General features: G+C 63.2%; 1 protein-coding gene and 1 long non-coding RNA gene across 3 annotated transcripts in view; one reads left to right on the forward strand and one right to left on the reverse strand.

The window, feature by feature from the left end:
- NOTCH3 (notch receptor 3) overlaps window positions 1–11,976 on the forward strand; it is a 49,454-nt gene extending 37,478 nt beyond the window's left edge. For both annotated transcript variants that reach the window (XM_039514477.1, XM_039514478.1), the window contains 14 exons: window positions 445–629; window positions 1,249–1,381; window positions 1,616–1,867; window positions 2,185–2,297; window positions 3,299–3,828; window positions 4,552–4,872; window positions 5,758–5,906; window positions 6,101–6,323; window positions 6,626–6,710; window positions 6,996–7,158; window positions 7,413–7,717; window positions 8,130–8,277; window positions 8,688–8,785; window positions 9,084–11,976. In XM_039514477.1, the coding sequence (XP_039370411.1) occupies window positions 445–629; window positions 1,249–1,381; window positions 1,616–1,867; window positions 2,185–2,297; window positions 3,299–3,828; window positions 4,552–4,872; window positions 5,758–5,906; window positions 6,101–6,323; window positions 6,626–6,710; window positions 6,996–7,158; window positions 7,413–7,717; window positions 8,130–8,277; window positions 8,688–8,785; window positions 9,084–10,406 (4,028 nt within the window). In that variant the 3' untranslated portion in view covers window positions 10,407–11,976. The remainder of the gene's footprint in view (window positions 1–444; window positions 630–1,248; window positions 1,382–1,615; window positions 1,868–2,184; window positions 2,298–3,298; window positions 3,829–4,551; window positions 4,873–5,757; window positions 5,907–6,100; window positions 6,324–6,625; window positions 6,711–6,995; window positions 7,159–7,412; window positions 7,718–8,129; window positions 8,278–8,687; window positions 8,786–9,083) is intronic.
- A 2,338-nt stretch (window positions 11,977–14,314) lies between these two features.
- LOC120390783 lies at window positions 14,315–17,803 on the reverse strand. Its single transcript, XR_005591143.1, has 3 exons — window positions 17,745–17,803; window positions 15,392–15,501; window positions 14,315–14,506 (listed from the first exon to the last, which is right to left on the reverse strand). It is a non-coding gene; the product is annotated as an uncharacterized LOC120390783 (long non-coding RNA).
- Window positions 17,804–18,105: the final 302 nt, after the last annotated feature.

An 18,105-nucleotide genomic window follows, 5' to 3' on the forward strand; every position in this document is an offset into this window, starting at 1 on the left:
GGGAGGGGTCTGTCCTTGGCAGGCACCGCCCTCGCTCAGGGATCTGAGTCTCCAGTGCCCTCGAAAGATGTTGGGGGCCCATAGGGCAGCTATTGGGTGGAGCTGTCAGCTCAAGTATAGCCTGGCCCCTGCCCTGCCCCCACTGGGCCCTGCTGTCCCAGCCACATCTGCTCCAGCAATGCTCTTGGTACCCCCACAGCTATCCCCAGCTCTGGGAGGGAAGGGGGGAGGGTCTAGTGGTTAGAGCCGGGGGAGCTGTGAGTCAGGACTCCCGGGTTCTATCCCCAGCTCTGGGAGGAGGTGGGGGAATCTAGTGGTTAGAGCAGGGGGGGCTGACAGCCAGAGTCCCTCTCCTCTCCGTGCCATGGTTTCCCTTGTTGGAGCTGCGCTGGGCCCGTGGGCTGTGCACAACGCATCAAGTCTCTGTCTGTCTGTCTGGGGCAGGGGTCTCCAAGGAACGGGTGTGTCACTACCGGGGCCAGTGCATCGACGCTGGCAACACCCACTACTGCCTGTGCAAGGAAGGCTACACGGGCAGCTACTGTGAGAGCGAGGTCAACCCCTGCCAGCCCAACCCCTGCCAGCACGGTGCCTCCTGCCACAGCTTCATAGGCAGCTACGACTGTGAGGTGAGCCCCAGGGACGGGGGCTGCACGAAGGGGCTCCAGGTGCTGCCACCGGCTCTAGCCAGGCTGCTGGGGCAGGGAAGCTGCAGGAGTTGTGCCCCCCCTCCCCCACCGCGAGGGCAGCTGGGCCAAGGGGATACTGAGCAAGGCACATTCAGATGGGCTTACCTCGGAGCAGGGCAGCCAAGAGTGGTCTGAGCATGGGCCTGGGAGCCAGGACTCCTGGGTTCTGACTCTGGCTTTGGGAAGGGAGCAGGGTCTACTGGTTGGAACAGAAGTGCTGGGAGCCAAGATGTCTGGGTTCTATTCCTGTCTCTGGAAGGGCAGTGGGGTCTAGTGGTTGGAAAGGGGGGAGATCTGGGACCAGGACTCCTGGGTTCTCTCTCTGGCTCTGTTGTTGACAGTTTGTGATGTGGGGTGAGTCCTCCTCCTCCCCCCGATGTTGCTCCATGGCTCCCCACAGCAGTGGAGAGGGGTTGGTGGTGGCAGCATGAGGCCTCGTTTAACCTCTCTGTGGCTGGAGGGGGTGGAGCTGAGGGGCTCGGCAGCCCTAAGGTGGGGCCCTCAGGAGTGGAGCTGGGGCCCAGGGCCCTGACTTGGCTGTGTCTGTGTCTCCCTGCAGTGCCCACCAGGGTTCGAGGGCAAGAACTGTGAGTACGACATCGACGAGTGCCAGTCCCACCCCTGCCAGAACGGGGGCTCCTGCATCGACCTCATTGGGCGCTACATCTGCTCCTGCCCGCCGGGAACCTTGGGTAAGGCCAAGCCGGGCTAGTGGCCAGGCACTGTGGCGGGGCGATGGGAGGCAGGTTACTGGGGGAGGGGGTGGCTCTGGTTACTCCCAGGAGGGAGGGTACCTGTGAGACAGGGGGCTCAGGTTGGGGGACGGGGCCTGGTTTCCTTGGGGGGCCAGATCCCCACAGGATGGGGTGGTTGGGGTGCTCTGGTTACGCCGGGGGCTGCAAGGTCTCTGCCCCCCCGCCCCCCAGGTGTCCTGTGCGAGATCAACGAGGACGACTGCGCTGCGAGCCCTGGCAGCCGGGCACCCAAGTGCCTGAACAACGGGACGTGCGTGGACCGGGTAGGTGGCTACCGCTGCAACTGCCCCCCGGGCTACACGGGCGAGCGCTGCGAGGGCGACATCAACGAGTGCCTGGCCAAGCCCTGCCTGCCCCAACGCACGCTGGACTGTGTGCAGGGCGCCAACGACTTCCACTGCATGTGCAAGCCGGGCTACACGGGTGAGTGTGCCGAGGGGTGGGGCTACACCCAGGCAAGGGGCGGGGCTTCACGGGGCGTTTACACCAGGGGCACGGGTGTATGTCAATGGGGTGCACTCAGTGCAGGGTGGGAGAAGGGGAAACCCCTGGGGAGGTGGGGACTCTCTAGGCTTGGGGTCTGGCTGGCACAGGGAGGCTGGGGGTCTGTGCACCCATGAGGGGCTGAGCTGTGGGAAGGTGACGGTTCTGGGAGCAGTGCTGGAGGTGGGTTGGGGGGGCAGCTCCCCTCTCCCTGGACTCTCCATGATGCCTCCCTGGGCCCCTGCTCCCCCCCGCAGGCCGGCGCTGCCAGAACATTGTGAACACATGCGAGTCCCAGCCCTGCCAGAACGGTGGTCAGTGCAAGATGACGGTGAACACGCCACTGGGCTACACCTGCCGCTGCCCCCCGGTGAGTGCCCCGCCTGGGAAGGTGCAGGGCGCTGGGCGCCTGCCTTTGGCCGTGCACAGCCTGGAGTCTTCCGGGCCGAGGGAATGGGGCTGGGGGCCTGCTCCGCCATTCCAGTCCTGGAGCTGCAGGCAGAGCTCTGATCTGAAGGGGGGCATCTTGGTTCTGGTGCTGCAGGGGAGGGTTTAGGTGTTGGTCCTGGTGCCCCGGGGGAGCAGGCTGGTCCTGCTGTAGGGGAGTGTTCCCATGTCATGCGGGGGGGGGGGGCAGGGGCAGTTTCCATGGCACTTGAGGATGGGGTGGGGTAGGGTTCCCATGGCACCTGGGGGGGGTGGATAATCAGCTGAATGTGAGCACCCAGTGCAACGCTATGGTCAAAGGAGCTAACACAATCCTGGGATGCCCAGACGGGCATAGAGAGGTTCTCTTACCTTGTACCTGGCACTAGTGCAGCAGCTGCCGGACTCCTGTGTCCAGTGCTGGTCCCACAGTGCAGGGATGCTGGTACATTGGTGAGGGTCAGAGGGGAGCCCCGAGAATGGCGGAAGGATCCGAAGAGCAGGGAGTTTGAGCAGTTCAGCTTCCCAGAGGGAAAGGGGCAGGGGAGTGGAGCCCAGGCTGGGCTCCTGGGCCTAGTGACTGAGGTGTGATGTGATGTAGCGGCTGGGAGCTGGACACGTTCAGACTGGAAACAGCCCCTGGAACGGGCCAGCAAGGGAAGGGCTGGGCTGGGTTCTCCACCCCGGGCCGTTTGCAGTGGTGCTGGGCTGTGGGTCTAACTGCTCTGCACTCGGTCACACAGGAATTAGTTCAGACCTTGTAATATACACGCCAGGCGGAGGGGCCTGTTCTGGTCTGGGTCCTGGTGCTGCTGGATGAGGAGATCCTGGTTCTGGGTCAGTTTTGGTCCAGGTCCCAGCGCTGCTGGGCAAGCAGGAGGTGGTTCTGGCTCGTGGCCTGGTCCCGGTGCCATCTCTCTCACCCTCTTCCCTGCCCCTCCCCAGAACTATTCCGGGCCCAACTGTGAGCGAAGTGTGCTGTCATGTCGGGAGCTCGCCTGCTTCAACGGGGGCAGCTGCCAGCACACAGTGCTGGGTGCCCGCTGCTCCTGCCTGCCAGGCTTCACCGGCTCTGACTGCCGCCTGCGGGCCAACAGCAGCTGCACCAGTGCACCCTGCCTCAGTGGGGGAACCTGCATAGAGATGTCCTGGCCTCCCCATTTTCAGTGCCTCTGCCCCAGTGGCTTCTCCGGCCTGCACTGCGAGCAGAAGCTCCAGCAGCTCCTGGAGCTGCAGTGCCTGCAGGAGGAGTGCGCTGCCAAGGCTGGAGATTCCTACTGCGACAAGGAGTGCAACAGCCCTGCCTGCAAGTGGGACGGGGGCGACTGCTCCCTGCTGGTGGGCGACCCCTGGCAGCAGTGTGAGGAGCGCCAGTGCTGGCAGTTGTTCAACAACAGCCAGTGCGACGAGGACTGCAACACGGCCGAGTGCCTCTACGACAACTTTGACTGCAAGAGCCGCGACCGCAGCTGCAAGTAAGGGGGGCGCTGGGCTGGGGGGGCAGGGCAATGGGCCAGGGAGGTGCTGGGGGGGACTCTACAGAAGGCATTCTCCCTTCAGAGTCTGCACTTGCCCCAGTATGGTGCTGGGGGGCGCTGTGCTGTAGAGGGTGCTCTCCCCCCACAGTGTCCCGGCGTGGTGAGTGTGCGCGGTGCACCTGGGGACGGTGTCTTGTGGAGGACATGTGAAAATGAGGCCCTGGGCAGTCGTCCCCAGTGCAGATCCCATGGCTTTTGCTTTAATCCTGGTGCTGTGCCCAGGTGGGGCATGGGGGCTGTTTATACAGGGACCCCTCGCCTGGCGCTGAGATGTGCCCCCCTGTGGGGTGGCGTGTGGGGGGAGTATTTATCCAGGGACCTCTCACCCAGCTGAGGTGCAGCCCCCTCTGGTGTGGCGCCTGCGGGCTGTTTATACAGGGACCCCTCACATGCTCTGGGGTGGAGCGCGGGGCTGTGGTAGCTAAAACTCACTGCTGGCCAAAGATGGCTGTGGGCACTGGAGCCATGTCCAAGATGTTTCTCACTGTGTGATGCAGTCTCTGCTGCAGGAGCCCAGTGACCCCGGTGCCCTGGGGTGCCCAGCGGGACTGAGGGGGGCTGGCCAGAATGGGGTAGGGCTGGGGGCTAGGTGGGGCGGGGCTGGGGGCTGGGTGGGGCTGTGCGCTGACCATGCCCTCCCTTCTCCCCTCCTCCCCCCAGCCCTGTGTATGAGAAGTACTGCTCGGACCACTTCGCTGACGGGCAGTGCGACCAGGGCTGCAACAATGAGGAGTGTGGCTGGGACGGGCTGGACTGTGCCCGTGAGATGCCGGAGCACCTGGCCAGCGGTGTGCTGGTCATCACCGTGCTGCTGCCCCCCGACGAGCTGCGCCGGACCAGCACCACCTTCCTGCAGAAGCTGAGCGCCATCCTGCGCACCTCGTTGCGCTTCCGCCTCGACAGGGACGGCAACTACATGATCGAGCCCTTCTACCGGCCCAGCCGCCTGCGCCGCCGGGAGCTGGGCCGTGAGGTCATTGGGTGAGCTGGGGAGGCGCAGCTCTGCGGGCTGTGGCCATGGGGAGTGGGAGGGGGGGCGATGTGGCCGCAGGGAGTGGCGGGGAGATTCGGCCCACAGCCAGGAGGTGGGGGGAAGAGAAAGCCCTGTGGGCCACAGCCATAGGGATTCGGGCAGAGACGCAGTGCTGTGGGCCACAGCCGGGGAGTGGGGGAGAGAGACAGCCCTGTGAGCCATGGGGGGAGGGGGGAAGATGTAGCCCCATGGGCTGCAGCGGGGGAGGGAGCCAAGGGCCTGGGATCCTGACCTTAGGGGGCTGGTACAGGGGGATGGTGCCAAGATGGGGCTGGTTAGCGCTTTGTGGGGCTGGCACTGGGAGTAGGAGCCAGTGCCGGTGGAGGGAGCCAGTCCTGGGGCAGGCACTAGGAAGTTGTCTGTTGACTTGCACCACGACACAGCCCTTTGCTCCCAGAGGTGTCATGCAGCTGCCTTCAATCAGCAATTGGGTTCACCACCCGCTCTGATGCGGGTCTTGGGGTGGCTCAGCTGGTGCCTGTCACCCGCTCCCTGTGCTCTCAGACGGCAGCAAGGGCTCTGGGGGCAGCATCCAGGGGCCTTGCCTCCTGCCCGGCCCTGGGACCCAGATGGGAGTGGGTAGGGACAGGGAGAGCACAATGGTGCTAAGCAGCTGCTGGCAGCCTGGCAGAGACCACATGGTCCATGGGACCAAGCTCCCGTCCCTGGGCCACGCCTGCTCTGGGACGTGCACAGCCCTTGCTGCAGGGAGTGCTGAACCAGCCTTGCACCAGGGCTCCATGTGGGGCAAGGGGTGCCCAGGCCCCCTACAGTCTGGGCCTTGGCACCACTGTGGGCGAGGCCACTGGTAACTGTCCCCCTCCCTGCCCCAGCTCTGTGGTCACCCTGGAGATTGACAACCGCCTCTGCGTCCAGGCCTCAGACAAATGCTTCCCTGATGCGCGCAGCGCGGCCGACTACCTGGCTGCACTGGCCGCTGTCGAGCGCCTGGAGTTCCCCTACCCCATCAAGGCTGTGCACAGTGAGTGCAGGTGGGGCCGGGGCCAGGGGGTGGAGTTTGGGGGCAGGGCTCTCAAGAGAGGGTGGGGTGAGTGAAAGGGGGTGGGGTATTGGGAGGGGGCGGAGTGAGTGGGAGGGGTGGAGTCTCAGGATGGGGTGGGGTGAGTGGGGGCGGGGTATCAAGAGGCAGGGTCTGACTCCGGTCCACTCCTGCAGGTGACAAGCTGCAGCCGAAGTCCCCGGACTCCGTGCCCCTGGTGCCCCTGGTGGTGGTGGCAGCGGCCGTGATCCTGCTGGTGATCCTGGTGCTGGGGGTGCTGGTGGCGCGGCGGAAGCGGGAGCACAGCACGCTCTGGTTCCCGGAGGGCTTCAGCCTGAAGAAGGAGAACAGCAACAAGAACCGGCGGGAGCCCGTGGGCCAGGACGCCTTGGGCATGAAGTATGGGACTTGCCCTCACGGGGCCAAGCCCACAGCCTGCTCCCCACACCCAGGCCTGGAGCCCGGGGGATCCCCACTCTCTGCAGTAGCATGGGGGATTTTACCTGCTGCAGGCCCCCACCACTACTACCACCACCAGGGGGCAGCGTGCAGACCATCTCTGCCTGCACGCCCCATGGCTGCCCAGTGCCTTGTGCAGGGGGGATGTCCTGAGAGTGGCCCCCTGAAACCCTGGGTGGGTGGGGTGGAAGGCAGGGGCTGTGTGGCAGGGGCTGGGGTCTAAGCTCTGGGCTTCCCTCCAGGAACATCAGCAAAGGCGAAAGCCTGATGGGGGAACACTCAGATGACTGGATGGATGCAGAGTGCCCGGAGGCCAAGAGACTCAAGGTACCAACACCTGTGGACCAGCAGCGAGCTCTGGCTTGCTGTGGGCCAGATGAGTGATGAGCGCTGGGCTCGGTGACGTGGGGGAGGAGGAGTGCGGGGCTCAGTGATGTGCCGGGGTGGGGGTGTCCTGATGAATCCCAGGTGCTGCACTTAGCCCCTTGCTGAGAGCCGCATAGGGTCATAACCCATAACCTTGGGGAGGTGGAGACAATGGGGGAAATGGGAGTCCGTGGCAGGGCTGGGGCAGGATCTACCAGCTCTGTGATTGGTTGTGCTCTCCCCCAGGTGGAGGAGCCGGGCGGGGACTCAGAGGACCCTGTGGACTGCCGCCAGTGGACACAGCATCACCTGGTGGCAGCTGACATCCGCATGCCGCCATCCATGGCCCTGACACCACCCCAGGGCGAGTTCGACACCGACTGCATGGACGTCAATGTCAGGGGGCCAGGTAAGGGGGCATGGCTCCATCTCAGGGACTACAGCTCCCAGCATGCAGTTCAGGCATGCTGCACCCTGGGAGAAGTAGCATCACTGAGGAACTTTGGATGGAGTAGTAGTTCCCCGCATAGGCAGCTGACCACAAGCCCCAGCATGCACCACTGTCCCAGTTCAGCCACACAGCATGCTGGGAGTTGTGGTCTCTCATGCTGGAGCCCCTGGGGCAGCCCCCAGTTAACCCCTTGGTGGCGGCTCTCCTTGCAGATGGCTTCACTCCGCTCATGCTGGCCTCGTTCTGCGGGGGTGGTGTGGAGACCGACCTGGCTGAGGAGGATGAGGCTGACGACTCCTCAGCCAACATCATCTCGGACCTCATCTGCCAGGGCGCCAACCTGAGTGCCCAGACGGACCGCACGGGTGAGACTGCGCTGCACTTGGCTGCCCGCTACGCCCGGGCTGACGCCGCCAAGCGCCTGCTGGACGCCGGTGCTGACACCAATGCCCAGGACAACACGGGCCGCACGCCGCTGCACGCCGCGGTGACTGCCGACGCCCAGGGCGTCTTCCAGGTGAGACCCTATCCCCCCACCGTGATGCCGACGCCCAGGGCGTCTTCCAGGTGAGACCCCATCCATGATGCCGACACCCAGGGCCTTCCAGGTGAGACCTCATCCCCCACCCACCCTGTGGGTCCACCAACGCCCAGGGCATCTTCCAGGTGAGCTCCTGCCTTCCCTCACCCACCTGGGACAGGCCCCAGTTGCTCACTCTCCACCAGAGCTCCCCCACGATGTTGTCTTCCCTCCCCCCATCCTTGGCCAAGCCCCTGGGCAACCCGACCCTTGCTAGAACAACCCCCTGGAGAGCTCCCACCCTGCCCACACTGGGAGGGCTCCGAGGGCCCCTGGCTGTGCCCATGCTGGGAGAACTGGGCTGGGCAGGGTTTCCCCGGGTGTGGCTCACAACAGCCCTGCCCGGCAGATCCTGATCCGGAACCGCTCCACGGACCTGGATGCCCGCATGGTGGATGGCTCCACGGCACTGATCCTGGCTGCCCGGCTGGCCGTGGAGGGGATGGTGGAGGAGCTCATTGCCTGCCACGCAGACGTCAACGCTGTGGATGAGCTGGGTATGGGGCGGCTTCCCGCCATCGGGGGTCTCTGCTGAGGCCCACCCCCAGCTTCCCCTGGGGAAGGGCCTGGCTGTGGGTATAGGGGCTCAGCTCTCCACCCCCAGCATGAGCCCACTGTGGGGGCTTGGTGACATGGGAGGGCACTGCCAACCTGTGAGGATTTGGGAGGGGCTGTGCAGGGGGAGGAGCCCAGGGCTGGGCTAGCCAGGGGCTGCGCATAGGGACTGAGGGGCACCAGTAGAGCTGGGCAGGAGCAGGGGGCTGCGGGTTGGGACTGAGGGGCACTGGCAGAGCTGTGAGGGGAGGGGGGAGCCTAGGGCTGGGCTAGCAGGCCTGCAGGTTAGGACTGAGGGGCAGCGGGGGGATGGACCAGCAGAGGGCCCCCCCTCACGGCTTGGTTCCCCCAGGTAAATCTGCGCTGCACTGGGCCGCGGCCGTGAACAACGTGGAGGCCACGATCGCGCTGCTGAAGAATGGGGCCAACAAGGACATGCAGGACAGCAAGGTGAGCGGCGGGCGGGATGGGCAGGCGAGCGAGGCCTGGCTGTTGTTCACCCCGCAGGCCCCACCCACAACTGGGGCCCCCACTGTGCCTTCTTCCTGGAGCCTCTGGGCCGAGCACCAGGACGTGCTGCTCCTGTGCTGGGGAGGGGGAGCCCCGTGTGCCCAGGGCCCGACCCTAGCTCTAAAGCCCCAGCACAGAGGGCTGTGGGCATCTCCCACCCCTGCCCTGGCGTTCCCAGTGCTCCAGGGATGGGGGCAGCCCCCTCAGCACAGTCTGAGCCCCGCTGTCCCCCCCCCAGGAGGAGACCCCGCTGTTCCTGGCCGCTCGGGAGGGCAGCTACGAGGCAGCCAAGATCCTGCTGGATCACTTTGCCAACCGGGAGATCACAGACCACATGGACCGGCTACCGCGGGACATCGCCCAGGAGCGGATGCACCACGACATTGTGCGCCTGCTGGATGAGTACAACACGGTGCGCAGCCCGCAGGGGGCGCTGCCCCCCGGCCACACCATGTCCCCGCTTATGTGCCCTCCCAACAGTTTCCTGCCCAGCCTCAAGCCCACGCCGCAGGGCAAGAAGAGCCGGCGGCCCAGCGCCAAGAACACGGCAGGGGCAGGCAGCAGTGCCAGCCTGGCCAAGGAGGCCAAGGGGCGCAGCAAGAAGCTGAGCTTGGAGTGCCAGGGCTCCCTGCTGGAGAGCTCAGTCACCCTGTCGCCCGTCGACTCGCTGGACTCTCCCTATGTGGCCAACCCCACCTCGCCCGTCCTGGCCTCGCCTGGCGTCTTCCACCCAGCCAGCTCCTCCATGTCGGTGGGCTCCACGCCCATGGTGCATGGCCTGATGGACGGGCCCTTTGCTGTCAGCCTGGCGCGGCTCAGCGACCTGGGCGAGGTGGCATCGGCCCAAAGCACCATCCTCTCCATGAACCGGGTCTCCATGCCTTCGCTGCCACGGCAGCCTGGCTGCGTGGGGCTCAGCCTGGGCATGGTGAGCCCGGTGGCGGTGCCCTTCGACTGGCACACTCGTGTCCCCACCTCCCAGTGCAACCCAGTCATCGGGGTGGTGCATCCGGCTGCCTCCCACCCCAACCTGCACCAGCCGGCCCAGCCCTTCCCGCAGGGGCTGCTGCTGCCCAACCACCTGGCCATGGTGCACAGCTCCCAGGTGCTGGCTGCCCCCAGCCCTGCCAAGGAGCAGACCCCACCGGCACCCACCCCTGGGCAGCCCATGCCCCCGCCGCCCCCTGCGGCACCCACCCTGGGCCGTGCCAGCCAGCCCATCTCGCCCAAGGAGGGGCAGGGGGGTGCACGCCCTGGCCCCCCACCGCCTCCCCAGTATTACAAGGCACCCAGTGGGCAGGGAGCAGAAGATTACCCCACACCCCCCTCGCAGCACAGCTACACCCCCGGCCAGGACGGCACCCCCAAGCACTACCTGCACCTGCGCAGCGAGCACCCCTACCTGACGCCCTCGCCCGAGTCCCCCGAGCAATGGGCCAGCCCCTCGCCTCACTCACTGTCCGACTGGTCCGAGTCCACCCCCAGCCCGGCCGTGCTGGGGCCCCCTCAGACCCTCTCCCACCTGCCCGACCAGCCCACCAAGATGCAGGTGTTTGCGTGAGGGCAGGGGGGAGGGAACCAGGGCCCCAAGCCCCTCCCCCTGGCCCCCTGACCCCCGTCCTGGAGGAGCCCCTCACTCACCCCCGGGCCCTGCCTCCTGGGGACACCCCCCCTTTGTGTTTTTTTTTTATAAGAAAAATGTCAAATGTAAAAAGGAAAAGATCCCTCTCTCTGTGGGTGGGGGCTGTGGGCTCCCCCACAACTGCCACGGGGGGGGGGCTCTAGCTATGCCCTGACCCCCCATCTCCCCGGTGGGGGGTGTTTGTCTTTTTTTAAAAAAAGTCTTTTGTATAGAAAAAAAAAGTCATTTAAACAAGCGCTTTATTTTTACAAAATATTATATGTAAAGTGTCCAGTAGGTGTTGCTAAAGCACCATAGGCAGGGGTGGGGCTGCAGGGTGGGGAGGGTGATCCCTGGCCTCCCCCCTCCCCCCACTGTTGCTTGGTGGGCAGCGTGCCCCCCACGTTGGGGAGGAGCCCGCTCACTGTAATTGTGTACTGCGTATGCGGCGCTAGCCTGTGGCTGCTGCCCGGGGCACAGCCCCCACCCCACCCCCCGCAATGCGGGGGGCTGAGCCCCCACTCCCAGCCCCCCTGCTCAGGGCCCTCCGCAATGCAGGGGGACTGAGCCCCCCACTGCCCAGAGCTCCCTGCCTGGGGCTGAGCCCCCCCAGGTCCCCCGCCCTTCCTGTCCTGTTTCTTGGCACTTCATCACATTCCAGGTTAATTTATTCCTTGGAGACGCCGCTGCTTAAGTGGGGCCTGTCTGGTGGGGGGCTCTGGCCAGCGGTGGGGGGCTGCCAGCTGCTCTTGGTGTCTGCCTCCCCCGTGGCACCACTGCCACCCCCACCCTGGGCACAGCTGATTGGGATAGGCGGCACCTGTCCTCCATGGCTGATCCCACCCCCTCTGCCCCACAATGGCAGCTTGGCCTCCCACCAGGGGCCCCATCCGCGGTACGATGCCAGGCAGCGAACTGACAGCCAGCTGGGCTCCGTCCCCTCTGTACATTCCCCACATGGCTCGCCTGTCACTGGCTCTGGGAGCAGGGGCTGGGGAGGAGCCCGGTGGCCGGGCACAGCTCCTGCCACCCGCTGTAGCATAGACGATGTGTAGCTCATTTTTAAACTATTTTTTAAATCCCTGTTTAAATCAAGTAGCTTTGAACCAACTGGGTGCCGCTGTACAGAGCTTGGCCCTGTGCCTAACCTCCCTGGGACGTGCGGTACCGGGGCCCTCACCCGTCCCTGCCCCCACGCCCCCTGGGACCCGCTGTGCAGAGCCGGCCCCGCCCCCGGGACCCGCTGTGCAGAGCCAGCCCCGCCCCCGACTCCCCCGGGACCTCCTGTACAGGGGCCCTCACCCCCATCCCTGCCCCCACACATAACCCTGCTGGGACCCACTGCAGAGCCTGCCCCTGCACCTAACCCCCCTGGGACCTGGTGTACAGGGGCCCCCATCCCTGCCCCTATCCCCCTGGGATCCGCTGTACAGAGCCCACCCTGCCCCTATCCCCCTGAGACCCGCTGTACAGAGACCGGCCCCACTGCACCTAATAAAGCTGTAGTTAACAAGGAATCTGTCTCTGCCCCATTCTGTGTGCCTGTTCCCCCACCCCCCTACGTGCGCCGTTTGCCATACCCAGGGCCTTGCCGTGGCTCTGGCTTGGGGTGGAGCGGCTGCTCTGGGTCAGCTCCAGTCCTGGGCTGATCTTGGTTGGTTATTGCAGCCTGTTTCCCTGGGCTGGTCCCCGCTGAGCAGTTCATAGCCGCAGTGGCAGTGGCACCTGGGCCTCTGCCGGGGGCTCCTAGCAGTTGTCTGTGGCCTGAAGTGCTGTGGTTGAGCGGTGGGGCCCTGGGGGAGAGTCATGGCTGCGCACTCCAGGAGGACAAAGAGCAGCTGGCAGAAATGCCCACGTCCACCCCCCCGCACGAGCTCTGTGCCCAAATGTTCTCTCTGCGCTTCCCCAGGGGCTGGAGCTCTGCCTCCCTGCCGCACCCCATCTCCCAGCCCCTTGCCCTGGCTCAGCATTGACCTGCCATGGGTGCCCCCCCTGCTTGCAGCTCTTGCACAGTTGTGCTTTCACCCCGAGGTGCCTGGTCCCTGTGGGGCTGGAAGGAGGCTTTCACTTGGAACGCGCCCGCCTTGCAGTGGGGAAACACTAACCCCCTTGCCTGCTTATCGTCCTCTAGGGTCTTCCCACGGTTCCACCTGCATGCCCAGCCGGGCAGAGCTGTTTCCCCCCAAGGCCTTGGGGTACAAGCAGAGAGGACTCAGAACCCTGGGCTGTGCCCCAGCCTTCCTGGGTGCGAGTGCAGCACCAGCGAGCCCCAGAATACGAGAGCTGCTTGCAGCCAGGCACCCGCTGGGCAGCCTGGAGGGGGGGCATGGCAGCTGTTGGCTTTCAGGAGACTGTGATTGTCCTGGGTTCAAAGCCGCTAGCCCTTTCAGTGTGATACACCCTGTCTCCACTCTGCCCAGCATCTCTGGGGATCTGACACGCTGTCCCCCAGGGGGATGCAGCCCCAACAGAGAAGAGACAAATGGGCGAGACCAGCTGAACGATTTGCATCTCACCAGGATGTGTCAGGACAAGTCACAACCCAGCCCAAATCCTCAGCGCTTCCCCTCCCTGATTCCTGGGCAGCTGCCGGGAGGGGCCACCTTCAACGGGCACCTGCTGCACCTCTGTTGTTTCGGTGGAGTCCGCAAACTGGGATGGACATGGCTCGATCTGTCCTGATGGGGAATTCATGCCTGTCACAACTCTTCCGGCCTCAGTTTCCACAGCCCTGTTCTCAGCGCTTGGGGCAGCCCTGGGTGGCCATGTCCATACTCGCGGCTGTAAGTGCTGGCGTTCAGGTCCAGCAGGAGAGTGGGGTGAAGTGGGCAGGCCATTCCCGCTCGGACTCCCACTCCAAGTCTCCACCAAGACATTGCAGCCCTGGGCGTCGATTGCCATCGTCTCGCCGTCGCGGGTCTGCCCATTGAGGCCATTCGCGGAGCAGCTATTACCATCAGTACCGGTCCTCCATGTGGAGATGGCAGTCCCGTGACCATCATAGATGCTGGCACCACCGCTCCTCCCGGTCCAGAGACAGCAGTGGAGCTTACGCCATCCTTCGATGGGCCAGGCCAGCCAACCCGGACAGCTGGCCGGCTGAATGGTACTAGTAGGCACCGTGGCCTCAATGCAGCCCCCAGTGGGAGCTCGCTCAGGGGCCAGAGCTTCAGAAGCACCATCGGCCTCCCTCTCCAGACCCTGAGAAAGGAGTTGGTGGGACGTACGTCCTCAGCACCGTGCCCGGAGTCCAACCAGGCGGTGGACCCTCCGGTGCTGGCCGACACCCAGAGCACTGCACCAGCCTCTTCGTCCCGCCCGGAGGCGGTGATTGTGATTGCGGCCCTGCCCCCCTCCGTCCTGCAGGAGGACTTCAGGGCCTACCAAGAACTCTTAAAGAGAGTGGCAACGAGCCTACACCTCCAGGCAGAGGAGATGGAGGAGCCCTCGGACTCCCTGTTTAACGTGTTGTCCCCATTGGCACTGGGTAGGGTGGCCTTGCCTCTCCATGAAGGGGTGGCTAAGATTTCAAGTGTCCTGTGGCAAACACCCGCCTCGCTGGCCCCCATCTCTAAAAAGGCGGAACGCAAGTACTTGTATACCCACCCGGCGCTCAACTCCTTGGTGGTGAGTTGGTCAACCACAGGGAACGGCAGGGTCAGCCAGCCCCAACCCCAAAGAACAAAGACTCTCAGAGACTGGACTCTTTCGGAAGGACAATTTATTCGTCTTCGAGCTTCCAGTTACGAGTGGCGAACTATCAGGCTCTCCTGGGCCAGTATGAATTCAATCTGTGGGGCTCCCTGCCTAAGTTTGAGGACTCCCTCCAGTAGCGCAATAGGTAGGAGTTTAAGGCACTAGCGGAGGAAGGGGCAGCAGCCGCTAGGGTGTCCCTGCAGGCAGCCTCGGATGCTGCGGACACAGCCGCATGATCAATGGCCTCCGCGGTGTCCATGAGACAGGCGTCATGGCTCCTGCTCTCTGGGCTGTCCAGTGAGGCACAGTCTTCCACGCAGGATCTCCCGTTTGATGGGAAAGCTCTGTTTGCAGAGGAAACAGATACAAGGCTGCATGGCATGAAAGACTCTCACATGACCCTCCAGACTCTGGGCCTCTATGTTCTGGCTCCGGCAAAACCTAAATTCAAGCTGCAGCAGACTCCTGCCCAGGCCCCCCTCCCAAAGTACGAGGCTGCCCATAAGAAGCAGCGGGACTATAAGAGGCGCCTTCAGAGGCAGTCTCGGCCTGCCCCCCAGCCTGGGTCCTCCAAGGGCAAGCAGGCGGGGAAAAGGCGTTTTTGATGGGACGCTCGGGGGCATCCCGCCAGTCCTCATCAGGGATCCACCCCCCAAAAAGCCTCCTTTCTCCAGCCAATTGTGTGCTTTCCTCCCGGAATGGTCGCGGCTGACCTCGGACCGATGGGTCCTCAACACCATCTCCTGGGGTTACAGCCTCCAGTTTACCTCCTCCCCGCCCAACCACCCCCCTGCCCCCGTCCCTGTTGGGGGACCCTTCGCACAAAGCTCTGCTCAAACGGGAGGTGGGGCGGCTCCTAGGACTAGGAGCGATAGAGGCGGTGCCTGAGGAGTTCATGGGCAAGGGGTATTACTCCCGTTATTTCCTTATCCTGAAAGCAAAGGGTGGCTCAGGCCCATCCTGGACCTCCAAGGTCTGAATCAGTACATGGTGAAGCTCAAATTCCACATGGTCTCCCTGGCCTCCATCATCCCCTCCCTGGATCCCAGGGACTGGTACGCTGCCCTTGATTTACAGGACACATACTTCCACATCCACATATCTGAGGGGCACAGGAGCTTCCTCTGTTTCATGGTGGGACGGAATCATTACCAATTCCTGGTCCTCCCATTTGGTCTGTCCTTGCCCCCAGGATGTTTACAAAATGCATGTCGGTGGTAGCTGCCTACCTCAGATGGCGGTGGGTCCAGATATTCCCCTATCGGGACGCTCGACTTGTCAAGGGCACCTCCCGGTCACAGATGAGGGATCACGTGGCACTCCTGTCCACGTGCACCGCCTTCAGCCTGTTGGTAAACAGCACCAAGTCCACGTTAGTCCCGGTCCAACACACACAGTTTATCGGGGAGCTCCTGGACACACAGTCGGCCAGCACCCCCTACCACCAAACAGGTTCAAGACCCTGAAAGGTCTCATTGACTCAGTCACAACGTTCCTGGTGACCATAGCCAAGGTTTGCCTGCAACTCTTGGATCACATGTTGGCGTGCACATACGTGGTCCATCATGCCAGACTCAGAATGAGGTCCCTCCAGCTCTGGTTGGCCTCAAAGTTCTCCCAGGCCACTGACAGGATGGACAAGGTCCTCACCATGCTGGACTCTGTGATCACCTCCCTATGGTGGTGGTCCGCCACAAACAACATGCTCCAAGGGGTCCCGTTCAGGGACAGGGGCCCGTTGTTGGAGCTGGTGTCCGATGCATCGAACCTGGGTTGGGGGGCCCATGTGGGGAACTTTTGGACCCAAGGCCTATGGTCGGCTCAAGACCTGACCCTTCATATAAACATCAAGGAGCTCAGGGCAGTGCGGCTGGCGTGTATGGCCTTCTGCTTGCACCTGGAGGGCAAGGTAGTCAGGGTCCTCACGGACAACATGGCCTCGACAGTCTATATCAACAAGCAAGGTGGGGCCCGATCCTCTGCTGCGAAGCCCTCAGGCTGTGAGACTTCTGTATAGCCCACAACATCCACCTGAAGGCCTTCCACCTACCGGGCGCCCGGAACAAGAGGGTGGATCACTTGAGCAGGGACTTTTCCTCACAACACGAGTGGTCCCTCCACACGGAAGTGGCCCACCGGCTCTTCCAAAGGTGGGGAACTCCCCGGGTGGATCTATTTGTGACTTGGCAGAACCGGCGATGCCCCCGGTTCTGCTCCGGCAGGGCCTGGGGAGCGGCGCTATCTCCGATGCCTTTCTCCTGTCCTGGTCAGGCCAGCTTCTGTATGCCTTTCCCCCTATTCCTGCTGATCAGCAGGGTCCTGGAGAAGATAAAGTCGGACAAGGGCTGGGTCCTCCTGATTGCTCTGGCATGGCCCAGGCAGCATTGGTACGGGACCCTCACGGGCCTGGCGGTAGCTCCGCCGTGGCCGTTGCCGCTCTGCCTGGACCAGGGACGCCTCCTCCATCCCAACCTAGCAGCTCTTCACCTCACAGCGTGGCTGCTCAGTGGTTAGGTGCTCGGACCAGGTTCAGTGTGTCCTCCTCGAAAGTAGATGGCCTCCACTCACCGCGCTTATTTGGCAAAGTGGTCCCGGTTTTCTAGGTGGGCAGCGGACCAGGGTGTCTCCCTGGTGACCTCCCTGATCCAGCTTATCCTTGATTACCTCCTCCACCTGAGGCCCCAGGCCTGGCACCTTTATCGGTTAAGGTGCACCTGGCAGCCATATCAGCCTTCCATCCGCTGGTGCAAGGGCACACGGTATTTTCCTTAAGGGTTTGGACCATCTTTTTTCGTATTCTAGACCCCCCGGTCCCGCAGTGGGACCCTGGTGTTGGCTCATCTCACGGGGCCCCCATTTGAACCACTGGCCATGTGCTCCTGGTCTCACCTCTCGTGGAAGGTGGCCTTTCTGGTTGCAATCATGTTGGCCAGGTGAGTCTCGGAGCTCAGGGCCCTGACCTCCGAGCCGCGGTACATGGTCTTTCATAAGGACAAGGTCCAGGTCCGCCCACAGCCAGCGTTCCTCCCGAAGGTAGTCTCCGCCTACTACATGGGTCAGGACATTTTTCTACCGGTCCTCTGCCCCAAGCCTCACGCATCCAGTGAGGAACGCTGTCTCCACACGCTCGATGTGCAGCGGACTCTGGCTTTCTACCTCGAGTGGACTAAACTGTTCAGAAAGTCCTCGCAACTGTTCATCGCCTCAGCTGAGTGCGAGGGGCCAGCTGATTTTCACTCAGTGGCTTTCCAATTGGATCCCTTCGTGCATCTGTTCCTGTAATGAGCTGGTGGGTGTTTTCCCGCCGCCCATTGTGAGGGCACACTAGATCTGGGCACAGGCCTTGTCGGCTGCCTTCATGGTCCACATCCCCATCCAGGACATCTGAAGGGCCACCACATGGTCTTCAGTTCACACATTCACCTCGCACTATGCGATCGTCCCAGGGATGACGCCGGGTTCGGCAGGGCTGTGCTCCATCTGGGAACTTGTGAACTCCTACCCACCTCCAACAGATATAGCTTGGAATCACCTATTGTGGAATACACATGAGCAGTCACTCAAAGAAAGAAAGACAGTTACCTTTTCCATAACTGGTGTTCTTTGAGATGTGTTACTCATGTCTATTCCACATCCTGCCCTCCTTCCCCTCTGTCAGAGTTGTCTGGCAAGAAGGAACTGAGGGTGGGGGGAGCATGCAGCTCCCCTACTGCACCAGGTAGGCGCCACTCCAGGGGTCACAGGGGGCGCTTCCTCCTACGGGTACTGCTAAGGGAAAAACTTCTGGCACTGGTGCATGTGGTGAGCACGCACACCTATTGTGGAATAGACATGAGCACCACACCTTGAAGAACACCAGTTACGGAAAAGGTAACTGTTTTTTTTCCAATCATCCGGGACTTCTCCCGATCGCCACAAATTTTCAAAGATAATAGCCAATGCC

This window comes from Mauremys reevesii, linkage group 25, assembly GCF_016161935.1.
Source record: "Mauremys reevesii isolate NIE-2019 linkage group 25, ASM1616193v1, whole genome shotgun sequence".
Classification (NCBI taxonomy): Eukaryota; Metazoa; Chordata; order Testudines; family Geoemydidae; genus Mauremys; species Mauremys reevesii.